Source organism: Pararge aegeria, chromosome 1, assembly GCF_905163445.1.
Source record: "Pararge aegeria chromosome 1, ilParAegt1.1, whole genome shotgun sequence".
Classification (NCBI taxonomy): Eukaryota; Metazoa; Arthropoda; class Insecta; order Lepidoptera; family Nymphalidae; genus Pararge; species Pararge aegeria.
Genome location: NC_053180.1, coordinates 3030676 through 3052740, shown reverse-complemented (window position 1 = coordinate 3052740; position 22065 = coordinate 3030676). Strand labels below are relative to the sequence as shown.

Sequence of the window (22065 nt, the reverse complement as noted above, 5' to 3'; positions counted from 1 at the left end):
ACTGGTAAGTGGAGTGTGGACAGCCCTCCCACAAAGTGGACAGGTAACATTAAACATGTTACAGGGAATTGCTGGATACAGGAGGCAAAGACAATGTTAAAATTCTTACAAAAGAGATATCAAAGTCCAGCAGAAGAAATGATTTAGATGATGGCAAAGTGATCAACTTTCGTGGCGCATACTGCACTAATTTTGTATGGAACACAAAAAAAATACTGATTTTTCCTGTGTGAAGAAAAAAGTTTTAGATTTCAGTCTGTGGAACATTTAGCACTTCTTTTACTTCCTATTCTTAATATTTACATTAACACAAAATTGTATACATACATATCTAATGATAAATTCAGAATGAAATTCTTGCTTGCATTCTTTGAAACTGGGTTTCTCGCAAGTAAATTCAGCAGCAAACTCTGAACTGTTAGTATGAGATTTCCACACTTATAGCATAGCACTTTAAATAGACCATGTATATGCTCACATATATTACTCTACATGTGGTGTCAATACCCTGTGCAGAAAGCTGTTAACCACCTTCTCCAAAATGAGTTGGAAAGTTGTGTAACTTTAACTTTTGTCAGATGATCTGCCCTCTCTGTGTTAATTCACTTTCTAACACTTGTCACACTGTGCATACCAGTTACACTGTCTTAGTTGAATCAAATTAATGTTAGTATTTTGTATAGTAATTTTCTGTGCATACAAAATGTCATTGGTTACAAAGTATAGAATACACTTTGTAACCTGTGTTTGCTCTGTTGTACATTTTAATATACTTACTGTTTAGGTGCATTAGACATATACAGGTAATAAATGTGAATTATTTATATTACATCACAGTATTAAACAAATATATGGTATGAATGTAGCTTTAGAGAATGCAATCAAGAATTGGATCTGTCACATTTTACATTATCTTGAAAATTCACAATCCCTTTTCTTACATTGGCAGACAGAATTATTCATTATAATAAAAAAAAAAAAGAAAATAATTCTGTATACATACACAATTCACTGTCCTCAAAATGATTTTTGATTAACACAGCGCAATACATAATAATGATAAATGAGTATTGTTAAAATTAAGCATATTATCATTATTAGCATTTATTGCTTATTCTAAGTGTACTTGAACTTCTAAAATCCTTAGACTAACCACTGAAACTACCTTAACATCAAACAACCCATATTGCCCAAACTTGTCCATAATACATAATGATTTTTGCAAAATATCAGTTATTTATGTTTATTCATAATTCGAAAGAAAAACCCATATCAACAACTAATGTAATGTAATATATAAATACAATATAGATCACTATACACTAACGTGTAATGAATTTGGATTTCATAGTCAGAAAGAATTTTTCTTACTGACTGCTGTCAAAGTTTGGAATCAGGGTTGCTCTGTAATAGTTAGACCTATGCCATTTGGCAAATGGGGGGAGATATATTTACAAATAAAAAAAATCTTAAGTATATTATTTAGAGCTGTCCAAATTACACTAGCAAGCGTACAAACTGCGAACGATACTCACATTGTATAGTGTATTACAAAACTTTGATTACTAGACTGGGTCCTTATCAGCTATAACATTTTAGTGTCTTTAATGCATCTACTGCTTTTGCAATTGAATTGCAAGTCAATTGAAGTCAGTTAACATAACTGCATCAAAACTGCTGATGTAGGTAGCATGCAGCACCAAAGAAATGTCAATGCATAATTTTAACTGCAATACAACTGCGATTGGGAATTTGCAGTTTAAATACAGTCCATCTGTATAGACTCTAATTGAAATAGGCACAAAACACATTTGAAAGTTCCTACATCAAAGCTGTCTTACACCAATAATGTGTTTTTAATTTCATGTCAACAAAATCTTATTACACATATATGGAATTGTATTTGAAGTCTTAAATGTGTTATGTGTTTCTTACTTTTTGCCAGAGAATTTTGACAGTATACAAAGAGCTGCCAAAATTTACATCACAAGTGATTTAGTGTTATAGCCAATAAGAAGCCTGCAATACAGAATCTACCTAAACAACTGCTTTACTGTTGTTCATTACTTATTTTGCACTAACTGATTGAGGCAAATTGCCTTGGCTACATTACCAATTACACAATTTACAGTCCACTGTGATGTTTCATTACTTCATTAATAAATAAGTCCGCTTACACACTATAGAGTTTGAACGGAAGATTGTTCACAACCGTTTGCGACGGTTTCTTATAGCCCTAAGGCGCGCTCGGCGCGTCTTCGCGGATTAAATGTCGCCATTTTGACTGATTCCGATCCTCTTTATGAACTCTTCTTGGAGCATTACTGTTTTGATCATGTTGGGGTGTGCTCCATATGCTATAGTCTGATCTGGGGTAGAGCAGTATTGCTGGGTGCCATCAGTAAGAATGACACCTTGACCATTGCTCAAAGAGCCAGACTCAGCAGAGTTCCAGTATGATTCACTCGGCGATGTTGTGTTTACTCCTGGTGGAGGTGCAGCAGGTGCCCCAGTATATCTAAAGTATGGGTTTTTCAAGTCTAAGGTATTGGATGAAGAAATGTTAGTGCCCTCCAAAGTAACATCCATGGTAACATCATAACTCTGTCGCTTATTTGCTAATAAAAGGACTCTACCTGTCAGAGCTTGACCTTGCTTAGCGAAAATTGGAGTCTCTAGAAGACATCTGACTTGGTACCAATGTGTAAGCGGTTCTGTGGGTGCCGTGGACAGCCATATGTGCTGTGTGCTGCCTGCAAATACAACATCGAACCAGAAAGCGAGGCCATGGCAAGTTCCAGACTGTGTTAACTCAAATCTGAAAGGCACTTCAATACGGTGCAAGTCTGTTTCATTGGCTTCCAAAAAGTCCACCACATGTTTCACCGACCTAGACATACAAATGCGCACATCAAATGTGTCCACAATAGGTTGTCTGAAGTACTCCTTCATTGCTGCAGTACGTAGGGCACTTAGATCCACTCCATGGAAGCACGCTTGATACCAGAAGTTGGCCTTGTTATATTGTTCCATGAACAATGCATCATCGGTGAACGGAGCTATGTGCAAGTCCCCTCTTGTAGGGTACATGTTACCACTAGGTTTGAGCCATTTTTTTGCATGAAGGTAAGTTTCTAACATGCGTTCATTGTACAGCATGTATCCCATGGGCTCAGATATGATCACATCCACACTCTCCGGCAGTTCAATTTCCTCTATTTTGCCAGCGACTACTGTGATACGGTCGTGGAGACCGTTCGCGCGCACCAAGGCTTGGGCATGGTGGGCCATGTTGCTGGCTTCGACAGCGTAGACTTTCCGAGCTCCCGCCTGGGCCGCGAAGAACGACAAGATGCCAGACCCCGCGCCAACATCCAAGATTACCTTATTCTTAAAGTCATTAATATTGGACAGTATCGCTCGCTGGTACGTACTCGTCCTGACGTAGTCCTGCATCATGTTCTGCTGTTGGCTTAGGTAACCGTAGAACTGGAAATATTGCATCGCCGAAGAATCCTCCGTGCGTACGGTGAACACGGATGAGGACCGGCCCGCTTTGATCTTACTGACCAGCAGATGGAACTTCTGACAGTCAACATCGGAGGCGAACTTAAAAAACAATGTCTCGTTATCTATAGTAAAAATGTAAGACTGTCCAGCCACTTGCGAACATTCGCTCTGGCTGTGGACGGGAAACTCTAGCACCTCTTGAGCCAGCACTGGGTCGGCACGTATCACTTTAACACTGAGACCTTGCGGATCGTAATCCACGTTTACGTTTGTGGGGAAGTTGAAGCGCGATGTTAGGGCACCGTCATTGTTGACGGCAGACACGGTCACCGCGCGAAACGTGTTCGCCATTTTTACAAAGCTTTCGACCTCGATACTATTGTTTTTGATATTAGGCACGCGTACGGCAAACAAAGAGAAATGCCGTTGATAAGTTTTGCTAGAGGCCGGTGTAAAATCGATCACTCACAAACTTCCTCCCCGAGTTTGTCTATGGTTACAGCGGCAGCGTGCTTCGTGCTGTTTTCTTTTTTTTTGCGAATTTCATTTTGGGCAATGGAAAATAGGATTATGCCAACTTTAGCAAACAATATATTTTTTTAGTTTTATCAATAATTGAATACAGAATGTAATAATTGTGTAAGACTGAAAATAAATAATTATTTAAGTTTCTATTAAATGATATAAATGAAAGTTTTTATACTCTATAGCTTTCATTGCCTACTCTGCCAAATCCATAGAGCTAAAGAAGATTTACGAATCTGTACAATAAAAATGTAAATGTCATAACAATGTCAAAATCACATTTTGAATTTTGAGGTTACAAAGTTGTATACAGTGCATATATTTTATTTTTAAAAGATAATAAAATAATTAAACAATATGTCGAAAAAGATACATACTATGAAATGGGATTCAGTACCCATGGATGGATTTCCAGCGTCAATGATGGACAAATTACATGGATTTGTTGGACTTGAGGAATGCACTGAGTATGGTCTGGATAAAAGCACTAAACGATCGAAAAAGGTATCTATTTATCAATAATTCTATACTTTATTTACTTTTTATACATTTTAACGCTTATACTAGTTTAATTTGTTTTTTATTTAGTGTGTGTCATAGCTATGCGAAAGTCTAAACTACTCATTAAAATCTATAATAACCGGTAATTTTTAGTTTATGTTTTTTAAATTGATGAAAACTTGGCATAGCTTCTGTCCTGTGGTCCAGAGGGTATGCTTAAACGTACGTGAATATATCTCATTTGATTTTGAATAAATATTACACATTAAAAAAGGTAGTCATTTTGAATCTTATAAAACAGATTTAAGAGACACATGGAAAAAATGAAATTTAAACAGAGATCTCGGAGGCGGAAGCTTCACACACAAAAAAGCACTTGGAGGCATTAATTCCAGTGTGGTTAAAAACATAAACTTATTAACCTATTGTGACATAATACTGAATAGAGGGAGTTTCTGGACAATTAACAGATATAGGACTAGTGAGTAGTAGTCCAATAAAATTTTTTGGTTTCCATTTCCTATATGTGAATTTCTGTTTGCAGAAAAATCAAGACAATAGCGCTAAACAAAAAGAAACAAAGCCTAAAGATGCAAAGAAACGTAAAAATAAAGAAAGCAAAGATCCGCAAGAATCAGTTGCATGTCCAAAGAAAAAAGTGAAGTTAAGTAATGGCTTTATTGTAGAAACATGTGAAAAAGAAGCACCGTCTCCCACAAATAAAATTGATATTGACGGTAAATTAAAACAAATTAAGGATTTTTCAAAAGGTATTATTCCCTCATTGTTTATTAATCTTTAAATAGAGATAGAAACATTGATTAAATCATAACAAACTTGTTAGGAGTCTGATTGAACCCCGATTGGATCCTGTGCTTAGGACATTTTGAGTATACAATTCTATATTCATCTAATTCTTGCGTTTTAGTGCAATCTATAATTTCCATCATAGCATAGGGACGGATAAAATTTTGTCTTCTCCCACAGCTTTATCAACCCTCTGAGCAATAGTGCACAATTGGAAAGAATATTTGGATATTAATATAATGTGTAATAATAAATGGGTAAAAACTTTTACTATTCCCGGCAGCAGCGCTTTGGCAGGTGGACATGTTTGTTTTATAACTTTCCATACACAGGGGATATAACTGAGGGATATAATTTTGTCAGGAAGCAAGAGGTCTAAAATATATCACCTGTATTAAGTCATCAATATATATAGGGAATAGGTTGGAATAGTCCTTACAGAGGACTGATCACCCGTCTGGCAATGGCAGGCGTCCCCTCTATAATATCCCTCTAATAAATAATAATAAAATAAAGTCATCAATAAGAGCTTGACTCATGAAATCATTCAATTTATCTTCACTTGTGTCTTTGAAAAACTTATGATGAGATGGGAATTCACTGTTTTTAGGTAATCAAACAAAATTAATTAAAAATAAAAAGGAGATTAACAAGAATGAAGAAGCTGTAATAACAGTGAAGAAGCAAAGTTTATGTAAAAAAACAAAAAAGAGGAAGTTAGGGGAAGATATATCAGAAGTGGTATCAAGTTTAACTCCTGATGATATGCTGTCGTGGGCTGAGTTTAAACTGCCGCAGGAAATAGTCAAGGCATTAATGGAGTTAGGGTTTAAGAGGCCTACTAAAATACAGGAGCTAAGTTTGCCAGCTGCCGTTCATGGTAATTTGTTTCACTAATTTTGATTGGTTTATAAAATCTTACCCAATGATGGATGTGGTATCTAACTAATGAATAAAAAATGCTGTTTAATTTGTGTTCTTGCCATATCTAAATTAAAGATAGATTATCATAGATTCATTCTATGTATACAGATTATTTTGATAGATACAGATTATTATTAACTTTTGATGTCGAAGAAATACATCCAAAATTTTTCAAATAAATAAAATGTGGAGTTATAAATGTCAAACAAGTTGATATTAATCTGCTTTATTTCTAAGTTGGTAAATAGGTGGTCAATAATTTTGTATACTGGATTATTGGATCATATTTATTTTAATGTATGCAATAGCACGAAAATGTCTGAATGTTCTTTTATCTGGTACTTAAATGGTTTTGTGAAAATCTTCTACTCAACCTAACTATGAATAAAATTTTTAGGTAGGAGAGATATTTTAGGAGCTGCTGAAACAGGAAGTGGTAAGACCCTAGCTTTCGGTCTTCCTATTTTGACCGGTATAATGAAATTAAAAGAAAAAGCTGAACTTAAAGGTTTAGATGTTTATGATATTCCTTATAAAAAGACTTCGGCTAAAAAGAAAAGTAAAAGTGAAGTAGAAAAACTGAATACAACCAAAAACAAAGGAAAAGGTAGAGGTAAAAAAGAAAAGGAAGTTAAAGAATCTTCAGAAGATGGTTACAGTTCTGGTGATGACGAAAATAATGAAGCGTCAAAAATTGGCGAGGTGCTAGGTGAAGCAACAAATGATGATTTTATAGAAGAAGTTGAAATACCTGTTAGAAAACGAGAGGAATCGGTTGATGAAGGGAATGATAGTGATGAAGATGATTATATACATTTGTCAGACATGTTGGATTCTGATGATCTGAAATCTAGTGATGAAGAAGATGATGCTAGTGTTAAAGATGATAACAATCTTGATAAAGGAAATGAAAACGATGAAGATGGTGATGTTAGTGGAAATGAGATTGAAATGGATGGTGTTGATGAAGTTGATGCAAATGCACAAAGTAAGAAAGTTTACCTAAGTAATAAAATTATCTTTTGTTTATATATTGACAGCCGAGTGGCGCAGTGGGCAGCGACCCTGCTTTCTGAGTCCAAGGTCATGGGTTAGATTCCCACAGCTGGAAAATGTTTGTGTGATGAACATGAATGTTTTTCTGTGTCTGGGTGTTTATCTGTATGTTATAAGTAGTTATGTGTATTATATTCATAAAAAATATTCATCAGCTATCTTAGTACCCATAACACAAGCTGCGCTTACATTGGGGCTAGATGGCGATGTGTGTATTGTCGTAGTATATTTATTATTATTATTATATATAGTTAAGTTATAAACTGTATCTCTCTATAAAGCTTTAATTTTCTTACAAAGCAAAATAACGTTTTATGTACTAAAATCAAATAATATATAGTAAAATCTGTGAGAACTTTCTACATGTATTATAAAAGTAAATCCTTGTTTAGAAATTTCGGTTTATTGAATCAATTCGAAAAGTTGGTAGCAAAACTCATGAGTTAGTAGTAATCGGCTTCGGCCGTGGCTAGTTACCACCCTAACGAAAAAGACGTGCCGCTAAGCTATCCAGCGTTCCGGTATGATGTCGCGTAGAAACCAATTAGGGGTATAGGTTAAATACAACTGCCATACTCTGTAACAGGTTAGCCCGCATCTTAGATCATCACTTACCACTAGGTAACAAGGTAGCGTGTGCAATGTCAGCACACGCTACCTTGTTGTGTAATAAAATTAAAAATCTTTATTGTTCTAGGTATAGGATGTGTTAAAGTAATAGATGACGTAGAGTTACCAGGGAATGTTTTGTACAAGACTGGGAAGCCTCTGTATGCACTGATATTGACTCCAACAAGAGAGCTTGCGATACAGATTAGCAGGCATTTGATAGCAGCAGCTAAATACACAGGTGAGACAAAATATTCATCTTCTTCAGAGCATTCAGAGTTTGTGGGCCTGTCTCTGTACTTGGTTGACCAGAACCATCCCTTATATGTAGGTCTGCTGGTTCGGTGCCACTGCTGGGTCACTCCATATGCTTAGCTTTATTTATTTATTATTTATGTACCATAAATTGTGATTGTGAACATAAGATACATGAAGTGTACAAAGGAAAACTTATCTCTATAAGAGATCTCTTCCAGCTACCCCAGGATTCCAGCTTTACTTATAAATCATTATAAAAAAAGTAATGCATCATCTTTCGGTCCAAAAGTGTCTCTCTTCTTCTTTCCCTGGGCTTGTCTCCATACTTGGTCGGCCGGAACCTTCCGTTGTACGTAGTGCCACTGGTACAGCTCCCCGCTGGGTCACTCCAGCCAGCCGAACTCACTTCAAAGCTTAGCTGGCCGCCCAGGTCGCCAAGTGCTTCAGGGAGTGTGCTGGGGAGCCAAAGTATGCTATGCGTTGCTCTGCTACTTCTCTACACCGGAGCATTACGTGGGTCGATGTTTCATTTGACTTTGACCATGCATGTTCTGCACAGAGGACTCTCGGTTATTAGGTATAATAAAAAGGTGCCTCTTACAAAGAAAGCAAAATCACTCAGATCTGATTCTTGTTATAATCTGCTCTATTATGCATATCACTTGCACAAAACAATTTGATGTTTCACATCGGCCAGGCATACCGTGCCGGATGACACGTTTATTTTAAATTATAAATAACAGAAAACAAACAATGGCGATAAAGTTTTGGCAGCGGTGCTCGACCAAAATAGGCAAATAGTTGGAAAATCCAAAAGTGCCTCATAATCTCATTCATTACAATAAAATTGGGATTGTTTGTAAATAATAATTAAACTACATCTAATTATACCGTGAAAAGTAATAGGCTTCTATTCCTCAAAATACTGAAGCCTTTAAAAAAAACCAACTCTATAAGTGAAGTATTTCGCTCGTTATCGTGACCACAAGATACGGGATCCGCACATACAGACACACGGACGTCCAAGACAGAACATTTTAAACAATTTTTTAATTTGTTTAAATAATAAAAAGAGTTTTTAAAAATATCACGAGTGTTTTTTCTCAGCATTTGTCTATTTATATTCAATTATAAAAGCAAAGACTAAAAAAAAGTGAAATTTTAAGTAGGTGGATCACTCGGTGTGCGTTAACTGACAGCAATACCTACCTCAACACTTCGCTTATGAGGCGTGCAATAGTGAAAAAATAACGAAACAAAGAAACAGTGAAAGTAATGAATTTGAACAGGAATAAGGGTAGCAACCATCGTGGGTGGTATGGCAGAGGTGAAACAGGAGAGGGTGCTCCGCTCGGGGCCGGAAATCGTCGTGGCCACTCCGGGACGACTGTGGGAACTGCTCAACCAGGGACAGCCGCATCTACAGCAACTGACAGCTGTCAAGTCAGTGAATTGTCTTCTTTATCCTTTCTTTCTTCCACTACAAATTAGCCCTTGACTGCAATCTCACCTGATGATCAGTAGACTCCCACAGCTTTATCAACTCTCTGAGCACTGGTACACAATTGGAAATAATATCTATACATATACATAATAAATATTCGATAAACAGCGATAATAAATAGTCGCAGAAAACTAAAAAGTTTAGTTTCGCAATCTGCTAAAGAAGTGAAACATTTTCTCCGCCAGATTTCTAGCAATAGATGAAACGGACAGAATGCTAGAGCGCGGACATTTTGAGGAACTTGAGCCATTATTGGAGAGGCTCAACTGTGAAGAATCACATCGAAGTGCCAGGCAGAACTTTGTGTTTTCGGCAACACTTACTCTTGTTCACGATCTACCCACTCATATGAAAGGGAAAAAGGTATGTACTGAAGTTTTTGAAGCCTTAATTGCCCGAAACATATCAAAGAGTTACTTACGTCTATCATGAAAGAACTGTCCAATAGCATAATCGTATCCTTATTTGTAATTTTGATAATATAAGTTACTAGCTTCCGCCCGCGACTTCGTATGCGTGGACTACAGAATTGGCTCTACAGCTTTGCTCGTTAACAATTTTCAATTTTCCCTCGGGAACTACTTAAGGGATCGGGATAAAATTTCATGCCAAATTTCATCCAAATCCGTTCAGTCGTTTTTGCGTGATTGAGTAACAAATATCCACACTTTCACATTTATAATATTAGTAGGATTAAAGCATACAGACCTTGGAAGTAAAATATTTTGAGGGAGGGTAATCTATTGGTGAGGCATTTACTACAGCCACGTTTGATGACAAGCAATGTTGAGGAACACGGTCGCTTTAAAGAAGTTATTTCATGACTGTTATTGATTTTTAACTACGGTTGCGGTATGCTACACCATTATACAACGTGTAACGGATTTACAAAAAACTGTTGAAGGGTGCATAAGTATATTTCATAAGGACTAACCTTGTAAAAATATTACATCAAAATAAGCACATTTATTTTTCCATACAAATTAATTCAGAACATTCTAAGTGTTTACTTAGGACAACCCTATTGAAGATAAAAGACCGACACCTGCACAGTACCTACGCTACGCGACGCGTACTCAATAAATTGCCAGGAGTCACTTGATTTTACTTTTGCATGTGATGTTAAGGCCGTATCTGATTGATGAAAAACTGTGGCAATGACTTACTCATAAATTATTAGCGTTTTGGTTTCACAGATAAGTCTCAGAGACAGTTAATAACGTCCTCTACAGCCTCTAATAATAAATAAATAATCCAAATTCAAAACTTTTTTTAATAATGTAGGTTTATCGTTCATACATATAATATGTTTACATAATTGTAAGTGGTGATAACTTCGTTCGCCAACTTGAACCTAAAGTTACGAGGGTTCTAAACACGCCCTGGTCTAAGAAGAGTCCACAACAAACTTAGCAGGGTAATTTTTTTTTTGTTATCACCATCTCGTAAATTTATATTACGCTATGAAGTTAGAGCAGTTCACACCCAAGCTTTTTTATTGTTTAAGTAATCCTTAACGTTATAATAGGATTTTTCTGTAAGCTTACGTTTTATATAAACTTTGATCTTATTATTTCGGTTTCATTTACACATTGTATATGAGACGGTTCCTATGGATGGATAGATGTATGGATGTAGTTTTTGTGCGAAGAGAGTTCGTTATACATAGCGAGAAATTTTTACATACAAGGAGCATTTTTGACGTGGAATTTTAAAGAAGTTTTACTTAACCTGCTTTTTTTAAGGTAACCAAGAGAGGTAAAATAATAAATCGGAAAGTCAACAAAATGACTTCGCAGCAAAAGATCAAGAAGCTAATAAATATGATCGGGATGACAGATCCAAAAGTAGTGGACATAACTACGGAGAATTTGGGTAAATATTATTCGTTTCAAGTTCAAAGTAAAACTAAAGGTTTAAATAATTGTATATCTAGGTTTATATTTTGCTTTACTTTATATTATTTAATTTTAGGTTGACATTGTTATTAACTTTTGATATCTTAATTTTGCTGACATTTTGTATGAAATGTGAAAATAATTTTATAATTAAGGTGCTGTTATAATTTGCATGGCAGATTGTAGCACGGAACTTATGTTTTATTATAAGATCAAAGGACATTGCCCATTTACTTAGTAGCTTTGGGCCCCTAATGAAATTATAACAGTCACAGTGGTTATAATTTTATTACGTAGAATAACAATTATCTTTCAAAATTCTGCAAACTATTTTGATTTATTCACCCAGGTTTAAGAGAAATCATTGTTTAAGTTGCTGAAATTATTATCTGTGATGTAAACAAAAACCACTTGCCGCAACCGGCCGAATGTTTATATATGGTGTTGATAGATATAACTATTTTGACACTCGATTTTTGAAGTCGTTTTTTTATTAAACAATATCGTAATTAGTATTCAGTATTGCATTATTTTTTAAGGAAAAATGATATTTGAATCATTGTAGCATTATTTGATTAGAAAAAGGTTAGTTTTAATTATTCAAGCGATTTTCGGTTTTACGTTATTCGTTAGTTAGATATTTTATTATTATTTTGAAGTTTGAATGAATGTAGGTAATCATTTTAATTAGTCAAAAAGTATCGTTATTTTTGAATCGATTTCTAATAAATAATTGATTTAAATACAGCTCCGATATCTGGCAACATTTAGGTTCTATTTTGTAGGTTGGCGGTTGTGCAAAATAATGTAGTCAATCAATCAATTATTTATTGAGTTTTTTAATGGTAGGGTAAAAGAAATGTTGATAATTTTTTTGGATTTAATATACATGTGACACGCCGCCCAATCCTGGTCATTTCCTTTGTTAACCTGCAATCACGCAAATAAATATTTGAATTTGTATTTGACTAAGGGAATATATAACGGAGAAAGGGCGTCATCTATGTACTACTAGTATTTAGCATCTACTGCGATTACTATCCCGTCTGCCCAGCGTGGTCATTATAGGCTAATCTATAGTAAATAATCTATAGTTATTTAAGTTTTCAATATTTTTTTTTTTAAATTGTGACCGGAGATAACAACTATAATGCTGTATACACCTATAATTGATTACTGTAATGGTACTAGACAGAATTTGTAATTCTAGCACATATTTTTTTTTTATGAATGTAGTTACAATTAATACCTGGTGTGTCTTATGAATAAATAAATAAATAGGCAAAAATTATGAGAGGCCTTTAGTCCATCTATGGACTGCTATAGACTATTGATGATTGATGACCTCGATTATGATAGTTTAATGGACGCTTTTACAACATGATTCCTAAGGAAATTCTTGATCTACCAATGCATGCATACATTTAAAAACGTGTAAAAACACATTTAATACAGCGAGGTTACTATACATCTGATGAATTCCTTAATGACAAGGTAGATTGGAAGCAGCCAGAAAAATAAATATCTATAAATATAGTATTGTTATAGTATCTATAAATATCTATATATCATACATAAAATATCTCATCTCCCGCAAGATAGAAAAATGATTGTAAATGTTGATGTTGGAAAAGAGCAACTACTGAGTTTCTTGCCGGCTCTTCTCGGTAGAATCTGCTTTCCGAACCGGTGGTAGAATTATTACAAACAAACATACTTACGTTTCAAAAGTGCTTATAAAGTAGGCCTATTTGAAATAAATTAATTTGAATTTGAAATTTGGACTATCTATATAAGAAGTAGTTGCCGTGTAAAACTTTTTTTTATTTTTTATCACAGGTACAGCCGACAGCTTGACCGAGTCTCGCATAACCTGCTCGTTCGAGCAGAAAGACGCGTACCTGTATTACATATTGAAGCGACATCCCGGGAGGACAATCGTGTTTTGTAACTCAATCGGCAGTGTTAAAAGGTAAGAATAGAATAGAATAGAAAAACTTTACACCAACACAACACGAAAAACACAAGGAGAACAGTAACAGTACTCAGCGCTAGGGTGCAAAGGCGGCCTTATCACTAAAAGTGATTTTTAAGCGTGCGAAACCGATAAAATGGAATATTAAAAGGGGGCGACTATTGTTTATTTACTGTAACTCATATTTAAGTATATGGTAAGCTTAAGAATCATTATCATATCAATACTTTACCGGCCTCTACAGGTCACGGGTCTCCTTCCACAATGAGAAGGTGTTAAAGCCGTGGCCCACCACGCTGGCCCAGTGCAGATTGATGGACTCTACACACTTTTGACAACATTATGGAGAACTCTCAGCCATGCAAGTTACCTCACGATGATTTCCTTTACCATTGAAGCTAGTGATATTTGAGTTGCTTAAAACGCACATAACTTAGAAAGTCAGAGGTGCGTGCTGAGAACTCAGCTGCGCGAAAGCGAAGCCGATGTCTCACCCCACTGGGCTATCACCGCTTCGCTCTCTACCCCATTATTCCATAAAATGATGGTTTTTGCGCGTGAGCATCTGTAAACATTTGTCACGCGCACCACCCGTAAATGCAGGCTAAATAAATTCAAATACAAATTCTTTTATTTGCATAAAACATTGTAGGTATACATATTTAGTCATTAATTAATTTATTAATTAATTTAATGAAAAATATACATTTTTTATGTTAACATAACAATATCTGTTACGGCGTAACAAAAACCCAGACGGGTTTATCCGTACACCGGTATTCATCGTTAAGCGCTCGGAATTATAAGTAGGTACAGTATTTTAAAGCTACATACAAAATATGATATATGACGGGTAGTTCCAAAAAAAAATATAAAAAATAATTATCGCGTTTCAACCAGTTCCACATATCGCACTTTATCGTTTGAGTAAACTTTACACAGGATGTTCCAGCTATTTATTATTACATTTATTAGTTTGACAGAAAAATGTTTTAAGTTTCTCCTTTATGTTTTTAGAGTTTATTTCCTGCTTTAGTTTATAAGGCAAGCTGTTCAGCAAAGTCGGCACTAGACAATCCAGGGTCTGCCTTCCGTACAAATTCTTACTTTGGGGAATAATGAGTTGGGCGTTTGACATACTGCGCGTTATTATTGGTAGTTTAATCTGCTTTTGGAGATTTTTCTTGAAAAAGTTCTCCATTAATAAGGTATATTTAATTTTATCGTGTATTGGCATGATTTTACAGTACGAGAATAATTCATGGTAATTACCTCTAAAATTGTTTTTGACTTTGTATGGTACAACGGTTTTTAGCAAGCGCATTTGGAGCTGGTAAATGGTATCTAAATGTGATTTACATGTCCTCCCATAACTACTAAGAGCTTTGTAAAGCGATAAGCGTATACTATAAGGAATTCTATTTTTTATAAGAGTAAATTTTGCCAACATGGATCGTAATTTATCACACACGTGGTTTATGTGTGCTGTCCACTTAAGACGATCGTCAATTACGACACCAAGGTATTTATGGTAACTAACCAAGTCAACAGGACCACAATTACACGGATTTATGCGACCGCCCCGCTGCTATAAGACATGTGTCATCAGCAAACTGGTAAATTTCACAATTTTTATTCAACCCAGTGGCGTCATTGACATAGGTTATGTAGTGCAACGGTCCTAATACTGATCCCTGTGCTGTACCTTCTGCAACAGGCATTCTGCTACTTAATTCATTTCCAACTTTAACTTGGTATGATCGTTCCTTTAAATAGTTTTTACACCAGTTTTTTAGAGGTCACTTATATGTGGTTTATGCCACAATCATCAAGCTTTTCCAACAGAACATCATGCCGTAGTGTATCAAATGCCTTACTATAATCAATGAATACTATAAGTATATGTTGTTTTACATTTAGGTGCTTAAAAATTGTGTTAGTGAAGTTAGAGAGTAGTTGTACTTTTTTGGGTTTGAAATCCATATTGGGTGTCGTTTATGATATTATTATCATCGTAAAATTTAGATATTTGGTTACCTATAAATTTTTCGATAATTTTATTAACTATAGGTAGAATCGTTATGGGTCGGTAATTTTCATATTCTTTACGACTTCCGGTTTTATGGACCGGTCTGACTATACCAGATTTTAGTTCAACTGGGTATTCTCCTGTTTGGACTGTTGCGTTTATCAGCTTTGTTAAAACTGGTAATATTTTTTGGCCTATATGTCTTGGGTCCAATGCTCTCACGCCATCTACACCTGGCGCTTTATCGCATCTTAATGATTTTATTATCTTTAAGACTGTTGCAGGTGTTGCTTTTTTGAATCGCATTGAAACATTAGCGGGATGAGCATAAGTAGATTTATCTAGTAGTGTAGTGTTACAATTTGGTATAATTTTTTTAACATTTTCGTGAAATTTTATTGCAATTTTTTTTGCAATTTCTTTAGTATCAGTATGTTTATTTTGTAGTGCATTTAATATTATATTATCTAAAGATTGTTTAATTCTACCCGTAATTTCATTGAGTATTTGCCATAATATTTTTGGGTTCATTTTATTCTCAATAATTTTTGCTTTTATTTGATTATCTTTATTTTTTTGGATTATTTTAATAGCAAAATTGTTCATAATGAATGAATGAATACACTTTTATTGTACACCACAGAGAAAAATTACAGAGATACAAATACAACAGCACAATAAGGTAGAACTTACAATTTGGCGGAATTTCATAATATATGTAAATCAAAACGTAATTAAAACAAATAAGGCCCTAAGGACCTAATAAGGTCCTAAGGCCCTAATAAGGTCCTAAGGCCCTAATAAGGTCCTAAGGCCCTAATATGGTCCTAATTGAACAGATTGGCTCAGCTACTGGGACTGCTGAAGTGTGTGCCGTTGCCATTGCACGCCAGCATGCCGCAACGACAAAGACTGAAGAATCTGGAAAGGTGGGTATACCTACTATACTGAAGTTAAGTTACACAATCTGGGAAAGCGAGTTCAATGGATAAAGACGCTATAAAATAAATAAATAATAAATATACTACGACAATACACACATCGCCATCTAGTCCCAAAGTAAGCGTAGCTTGTGTTATGGGTACTAAGATAGCTGATGAATATTTTTATGAATATAATACACATAGATATTTATAATATACAGATAAACACCCAGACACTGAAAAACATTCATGTTCATCACACAAACATTTTCCAGTTGTGGGAATCGAACCCACGGCCTTGGACACAGAAAGCAGGGTCGCTGCCCACTGCGTCAATCGGCTGTGGGATAAAAAATAAAAATAAAACAGACAAAACATAAACTGGACATTAAGGCGCAAAAGTTGACTTAGGTGGCACTTTTGGGGGTACATGGATGAAATTTATAAGTTTATGAATTTACTAATGTCTTGAAATTTACATTTTGCTTCATAGCTTGCATTCGCTTCATTTGCTATTGCATATTATGTATGTATTCTCATGACAGGTTCCGCGATGATCCAAGGGGCGTTTTGGTGGCCACCGACGTCGCAGCGAGAGGACTTGACATTCCAGACGTAGACCACGTGATACATTATCAAGTACCCAGAACTGCTGAGGTGAGTGATATGATACAGAAAATATACTGCATTAGGTTCTACGTTCGTTATTTGTTTTTTTTTTAAGTTTCTTAAAAGACTGTCATTGAGGAGATAAACTCAATTATATTTATCTGTGTTATTTAATAATGCATAGTCTGTGGATAATACATAGATTTAATACTAATGGTTCGTGCGTGTCACCTAGTTATTCACCATATCAACCTAATACCGGCCAACTACAATGAGAAGGGGTTAAGACCGTAGTCCACCACGCTGGCCTAGTGCGGATTGGTGGTACCCAGCTGTTATCTTATATATATATTTCTTGTGTGCGTGTGTATGTCACTGAATTTTTTGGTATGTGTTTGGGTGGTACCCTGGATGGTTTAGATTCACAAATCATCCCGACAGATGGCGCTGGGGCTCGCTAGTTATACTATATTTTCTTGCAGAATTACGTGCACCGGAGCGGTAGAACTGCGCGCGCCTGCAAGGAAGGTCTCACCATTCTGATGATGGAACCAGCCGAGGCATATTCATATGCCAAAATATGTAGAACCTTGAACAAGAGTAAGAGTTTTCACATTTTTATGAAGTCTTAATTACAGGCTTAACACCCACGTCTCATGTTGATGGATTCAGGTTGGCACGTTGCAGGACGTATTCCTTGCATGCCCTGGACAACGGCCTTGACCCCTTCTCGTTGTGGGAGGAGACTCGTGTCCTGTACTCGGCCCGTAATGTGATAGTGATGTTGATGATTGTACACCAAAGCATGATAATTGAAGGTATATTTCCGTTATCCCAGCATCGGAGCTGGCGACATTCCCCGTGTCGTCGCATAGCCTGGCGTCCATCAAGGAGCTGGTGAACCTGGCCCGCGAAATGGATGGTTTGATGCTAAAGAAGCGACGCGCGACCCACGCGCAGGGCTGGCGGGACCGCGTCGCCAAGGAAATGGATATGATCGTGGACGACGACGATGTGTATCCTTTGTGAATTGCGGCGTGGTGGGTGTCAGGTGTGGCGTGCTGTACCTCAACACGCGGATCGCTAAGTGATAACGACTATGACACCATCTTCCTAACGGGAGGTATCTTTGCACCGTTCGAGTCTATGACTGAAGTGAATGGGGGGTCAGTGAAAATAAACACAACTTTCTTCTTTAGTCATCATCATTGTTGCGGCGCGTCGGCGTTTTATGTCGAAGCAACGCCAAGGGAACGTGTCCCACTGTGTGACGAGGCGCGAAATAAGGCAGGTTTAAGAACCCTGCCTTATGTTCTGAGACAGAGTTGGAGCTCTGTCTCGTGCGCTGGTCAGCGCCCCTCTGCTACGCACTCCGGTCGTGACTTCCACCGTGTTCCAGGTAGTCGTAGCCCGTGGTTGGGGTAGCGACACCGTTCTACAGGTAGCAGGATTTGCTTCGCAATAAAAGACTGCTGAGATGTTTCTTGTTTCAATGCTCCGGGTCGACTGCCTGGCGTTCATTTTTCGGATGGACATTTGCCGATAACCACCTGAGGGGTTGCTACGGCGTCACCGGGGGAGTGGGGCGAGCGCGAAAGCTCGCCATGAGAAGAGCCCCAGGGCTCGACGACATCGGGGGGCGAGTGGGAGACGTCGACCCGAGGGTGCCTCCTGCGAGGGCTCGGACCTCGGCTCGGTTTGACGTTAATCTGACTGTTGGTGGACTTTTGGACTAATCATTGTTTAGTCCGAACGCCCCCGTGACCGTGGTAAGGATCCACGTCCGGATGACGTCAGAAATCGGGGCCCTTCAGAAATCGGGGCCCTCGCCTGGCGTTCGGCCAGAATGGTCTATTAAATTCTCGGTCGAGACCTCTTAGTGAGCTATCGAGCGTGAAAGTTCTCGACCGCCAATGGAGACTCTTTATTTAACAATACTTCGTATACAATCTAACGTGTTATTAAATAATGATTCTAATTTACAGTGTCTGCTTAACATTTAAATAATATCTAATTTTACCTAAGATTCTTAAATGCTAAGAATCGTCGCCGACAATCATCATCTTCATCATGTCAACCAATCGACGTCCACTGCTGGACATAGGTCTTTTGTAGGGAGTTCCACAATACACGGTCCTGGGCCGCTTGCCTCCAGCGGCTCCTAGCTACTCGCCTGATGTCATCCGTCCACCTCGTTGGGGGCCGACGCCTACGTGAAATAAATGAATTTTGAATTTTCTGAATTATGTTAGACGCCCGGGGAACAATCAGGTTTACCCTCGCCTTTAGATGTTTCACACCAACAGTGATATCCTTAAGCAAAACAACAGTCCTTCCGCCCACATGGACCCTGCAATAGACAAAGCCCTCAAGGTCAAGAAGAAGAGGTTGGACTTCATGCTGTCAAGGCCGCTGTTCCCCAAGGGATTCTCCTTCAAGTACCCCACACTCAACGACCCGGACGCTTTGGTGATGCCCGAGGAAAATGCTTTGCAGGTCTGTATATATATAGCTCATTAAAAAAACGCCTTAGAAGTTATACTTCTTTGGCGTAACAGGATAAAAATCATTTCAAAAGTTTTATCCTACGCCTCATTCTTTGTTTGTAGAAAAAAAGCACTAACAATATAAAAAAGGTATTTAATACATTGAAAGTTTTATTACAACGCATTATCTAGTTATCTCATTGTCGGACCACCAAGTGTCACTGAACATTAAAATTAAAGATTCTCTACACGTTCGGACGCTTTGATGTTGCTCGAGGAAAATGCTTTGCAGGTTTGTATATTCATAGCTCATAAAAATAAACGCGTTAGAAGTTATACTTCTTTGGCGTAACAGGACAAAAATTTCAAAAAATTTATCCTACGCCTCATTCTACGTTTGTAGAAAAAACGACACTAACTATATAAAAACGGTATTTAATACATTGAAAGTTTTATTATAACGCATTATCTAGTTATCTCATTGTCGGACATTTGACATTGTTCGTCTCCCCGGGGCTATTAAAAGAAAGTAATAATGACAAGAAATTAAATTAAATTAAAACATTAAGAATAAAAAAAAACAAAAAACAATAATAATAACAATAACCAAAAATTCAAATTCAAAATAGTAATAAAATCATAACATTCAAACATATAACATTTAATTTGCTTTTGGAGCCGAAGCGGCGGGGTGTGAAATATGTCCAGTTCCGAATTACTATTAGTTAGGTCATTGATAATGTTCTTGAAGGTGTGTGTGGAGTCCACCGATCCGCACTGCACCAGCATGGTGGACTACGGCCTTAACCCCTTCTCATTGTGGGAGAAGACCCGTGCCTTTTTGTCGGCCGGTAATAAATATATAAATATAAATAAATAAATATACTACGACAATACACACATCGCCATCTAGTCCCAAAGTAGCTTGTGTTACGGGTACTAAGATAGCTGATGAATAATTTTTATGAATAATACACATAAATACTTATAATATATAGATAAACACCCAGACACTGAAAAAACTTCATGTTCATCACACAAATATTGTCCAGTTGTGGGAATCGAACCCACGGCCTTGGACTCAGAAAGCAGGGTCGCTGCCCACTGCGCCAATCGGCCGTCAAATATGCGTTGATATGATGATGATGATGATGTAAATTTGTGTGGTGTTAAAGTGTAAAAGATTAAAAAAGATTATGAATTTTTCATTCATCTTCTCATTTATTCGTTCAATTATACATTCATTTACTCATTAATTCATTCATGCATTCAACCCTTATATTTCTCAACTGAATGTTTTCAATCACAGGTAATGAAAAAGTCTCTGGAGACTGGCGAGCTGAAGAGAGACAAGAGGAAAGGCAAAAACGACGCGTTACTGAAGTTAGAAAAGAGATTTAAGAAACTTTAAGAAGTAAATAAACGCGCCGTTTGAAATAATCTTCAGCCTTTTATTCATAAACCTGATCGGCTTTGGTAGTGTTTTTTTCCACTACAAGTTCTGGTGGTTAATACAGCAGTCTAAGATGGTAGCGGACTAATCTGTGAGAGGTATGCCAATAATACCTTTAAATAGATTGTTTTAAAAGAAAAATCTGAATAACAAAGAAAAAAATCACATTAGTTTTGGGCACATTTTGAGTTCCTTTGCACACTAAATCTCATAGGTGAGTACGATAAAGTGTTAAAACCCACAACACTTCTCCTATGCGTAATGACGGGATAGCGTACTGCAGCTCTTCGAGACTCAAATCGTGCATTTCACTTGAATTCACTCAGTCGTTTCGACGCGATGCGCGGCCAAGATACAAACAGACAGACAAAAAAAATACAGTTCTTGGATTTTAGGTTATCAATATCGAATGCCCTCCAAAAAATTAACCCAAAATAAGTATATCAAAAAATTAAAAATTCTAAATTCATTTATTTCAACTACTACTTTATAAGCACTTTTAAACGTCACGTATGTATGTTTGTAGTGACTACCACCGGTTCGGAAAGCAGATTCTACCGAAAAGAGTCGGCAAGAAACTTAGTAGTTGCTCTTTTCCAACATCAACATTTCCAATCATTTTTCTATCTCGCGGGAGATGAGAGATGTATGTATTTTCATCTTTAATGAAAACAACTGTTACAGGTTTATGTAAGCTAGGTACCTATAGATATAATTCGTACCTATAGATATTTTATTAGAGCTACCTTGCTGCTCAAAAATGTATAAATATTGAAAAAAATGATAAATTATTGCGCTATTAATTATCATCATCATACCAACCGATAGACGTCCACTGCTGGACATAGGTCTTTCGTAGGGAGTTCCAAGTTCCACGGTTCTGAGCCGCTTGGATCCAGCGGCTACCTGCGACGCGCTTAATGTCGTCTGTCCACCTCGCTGGGGGTCGACCAACGCTGCGCTTACCAGTTCGGGGCTGCCATTCCAGCACCTTGGGA

The 22065-nt window shown here is 36.9% G+C and overlaps 2 protein-coding genes across 2 annotated transcripts; one reads left to right on the top strand and one right to left on the bottom strand.

The window, feature by feature from the left end:
• Window positions 1-1380: 1380 nt before the first annotated feature.
• Window positions 1381-3987, bottom strand: LOC120637475 (histone-arginine methyltransferase CARMER). The gene has a single exon (XM_039909358.1). It carries the CDS (start codon window positions 3859-3861, stop codon window positions 2266-2268), a length of 1596 nt encoding a protein of 531 aa, XP_039765292.1. The 5' UTR covers window positions 3862-3987; the 3' UTR covers window positions 1381-2265.
• Window positions 3988-4392: 405 nt separating this feature from the next.
• Window positions 4393-21055, top strand: LOC120624232 (DEAD-box ATP-dependent RNA helicase 13). The gene is made up of 15 exons (XM_039890663.1): window positions 4393-4539; window positions 5081-5306; window positions 5954-6223; window positions 6665-7255; window positions 8021-8173; window positions 9480-9633; window positions 9880-10057; window positions 11440-11569; window positions 13432-13564; window positions 16436-16525; window positions 17065-17176; window positions 17611-17728; window positions 17967-18144; window positions 19459-19624; window positions 20924-21055. Exons 1-15 carry the CDS (start codon window positions 4393-4395, stop codon window positions 21023-21025), a joined length of 2748 nt encoding a protein of 915 aa, XP_039746597.1. The 3' UTR covers window positions 21026-21055.
• Window positions 21056-22065: the final 1010 nt, after the last annotated feature.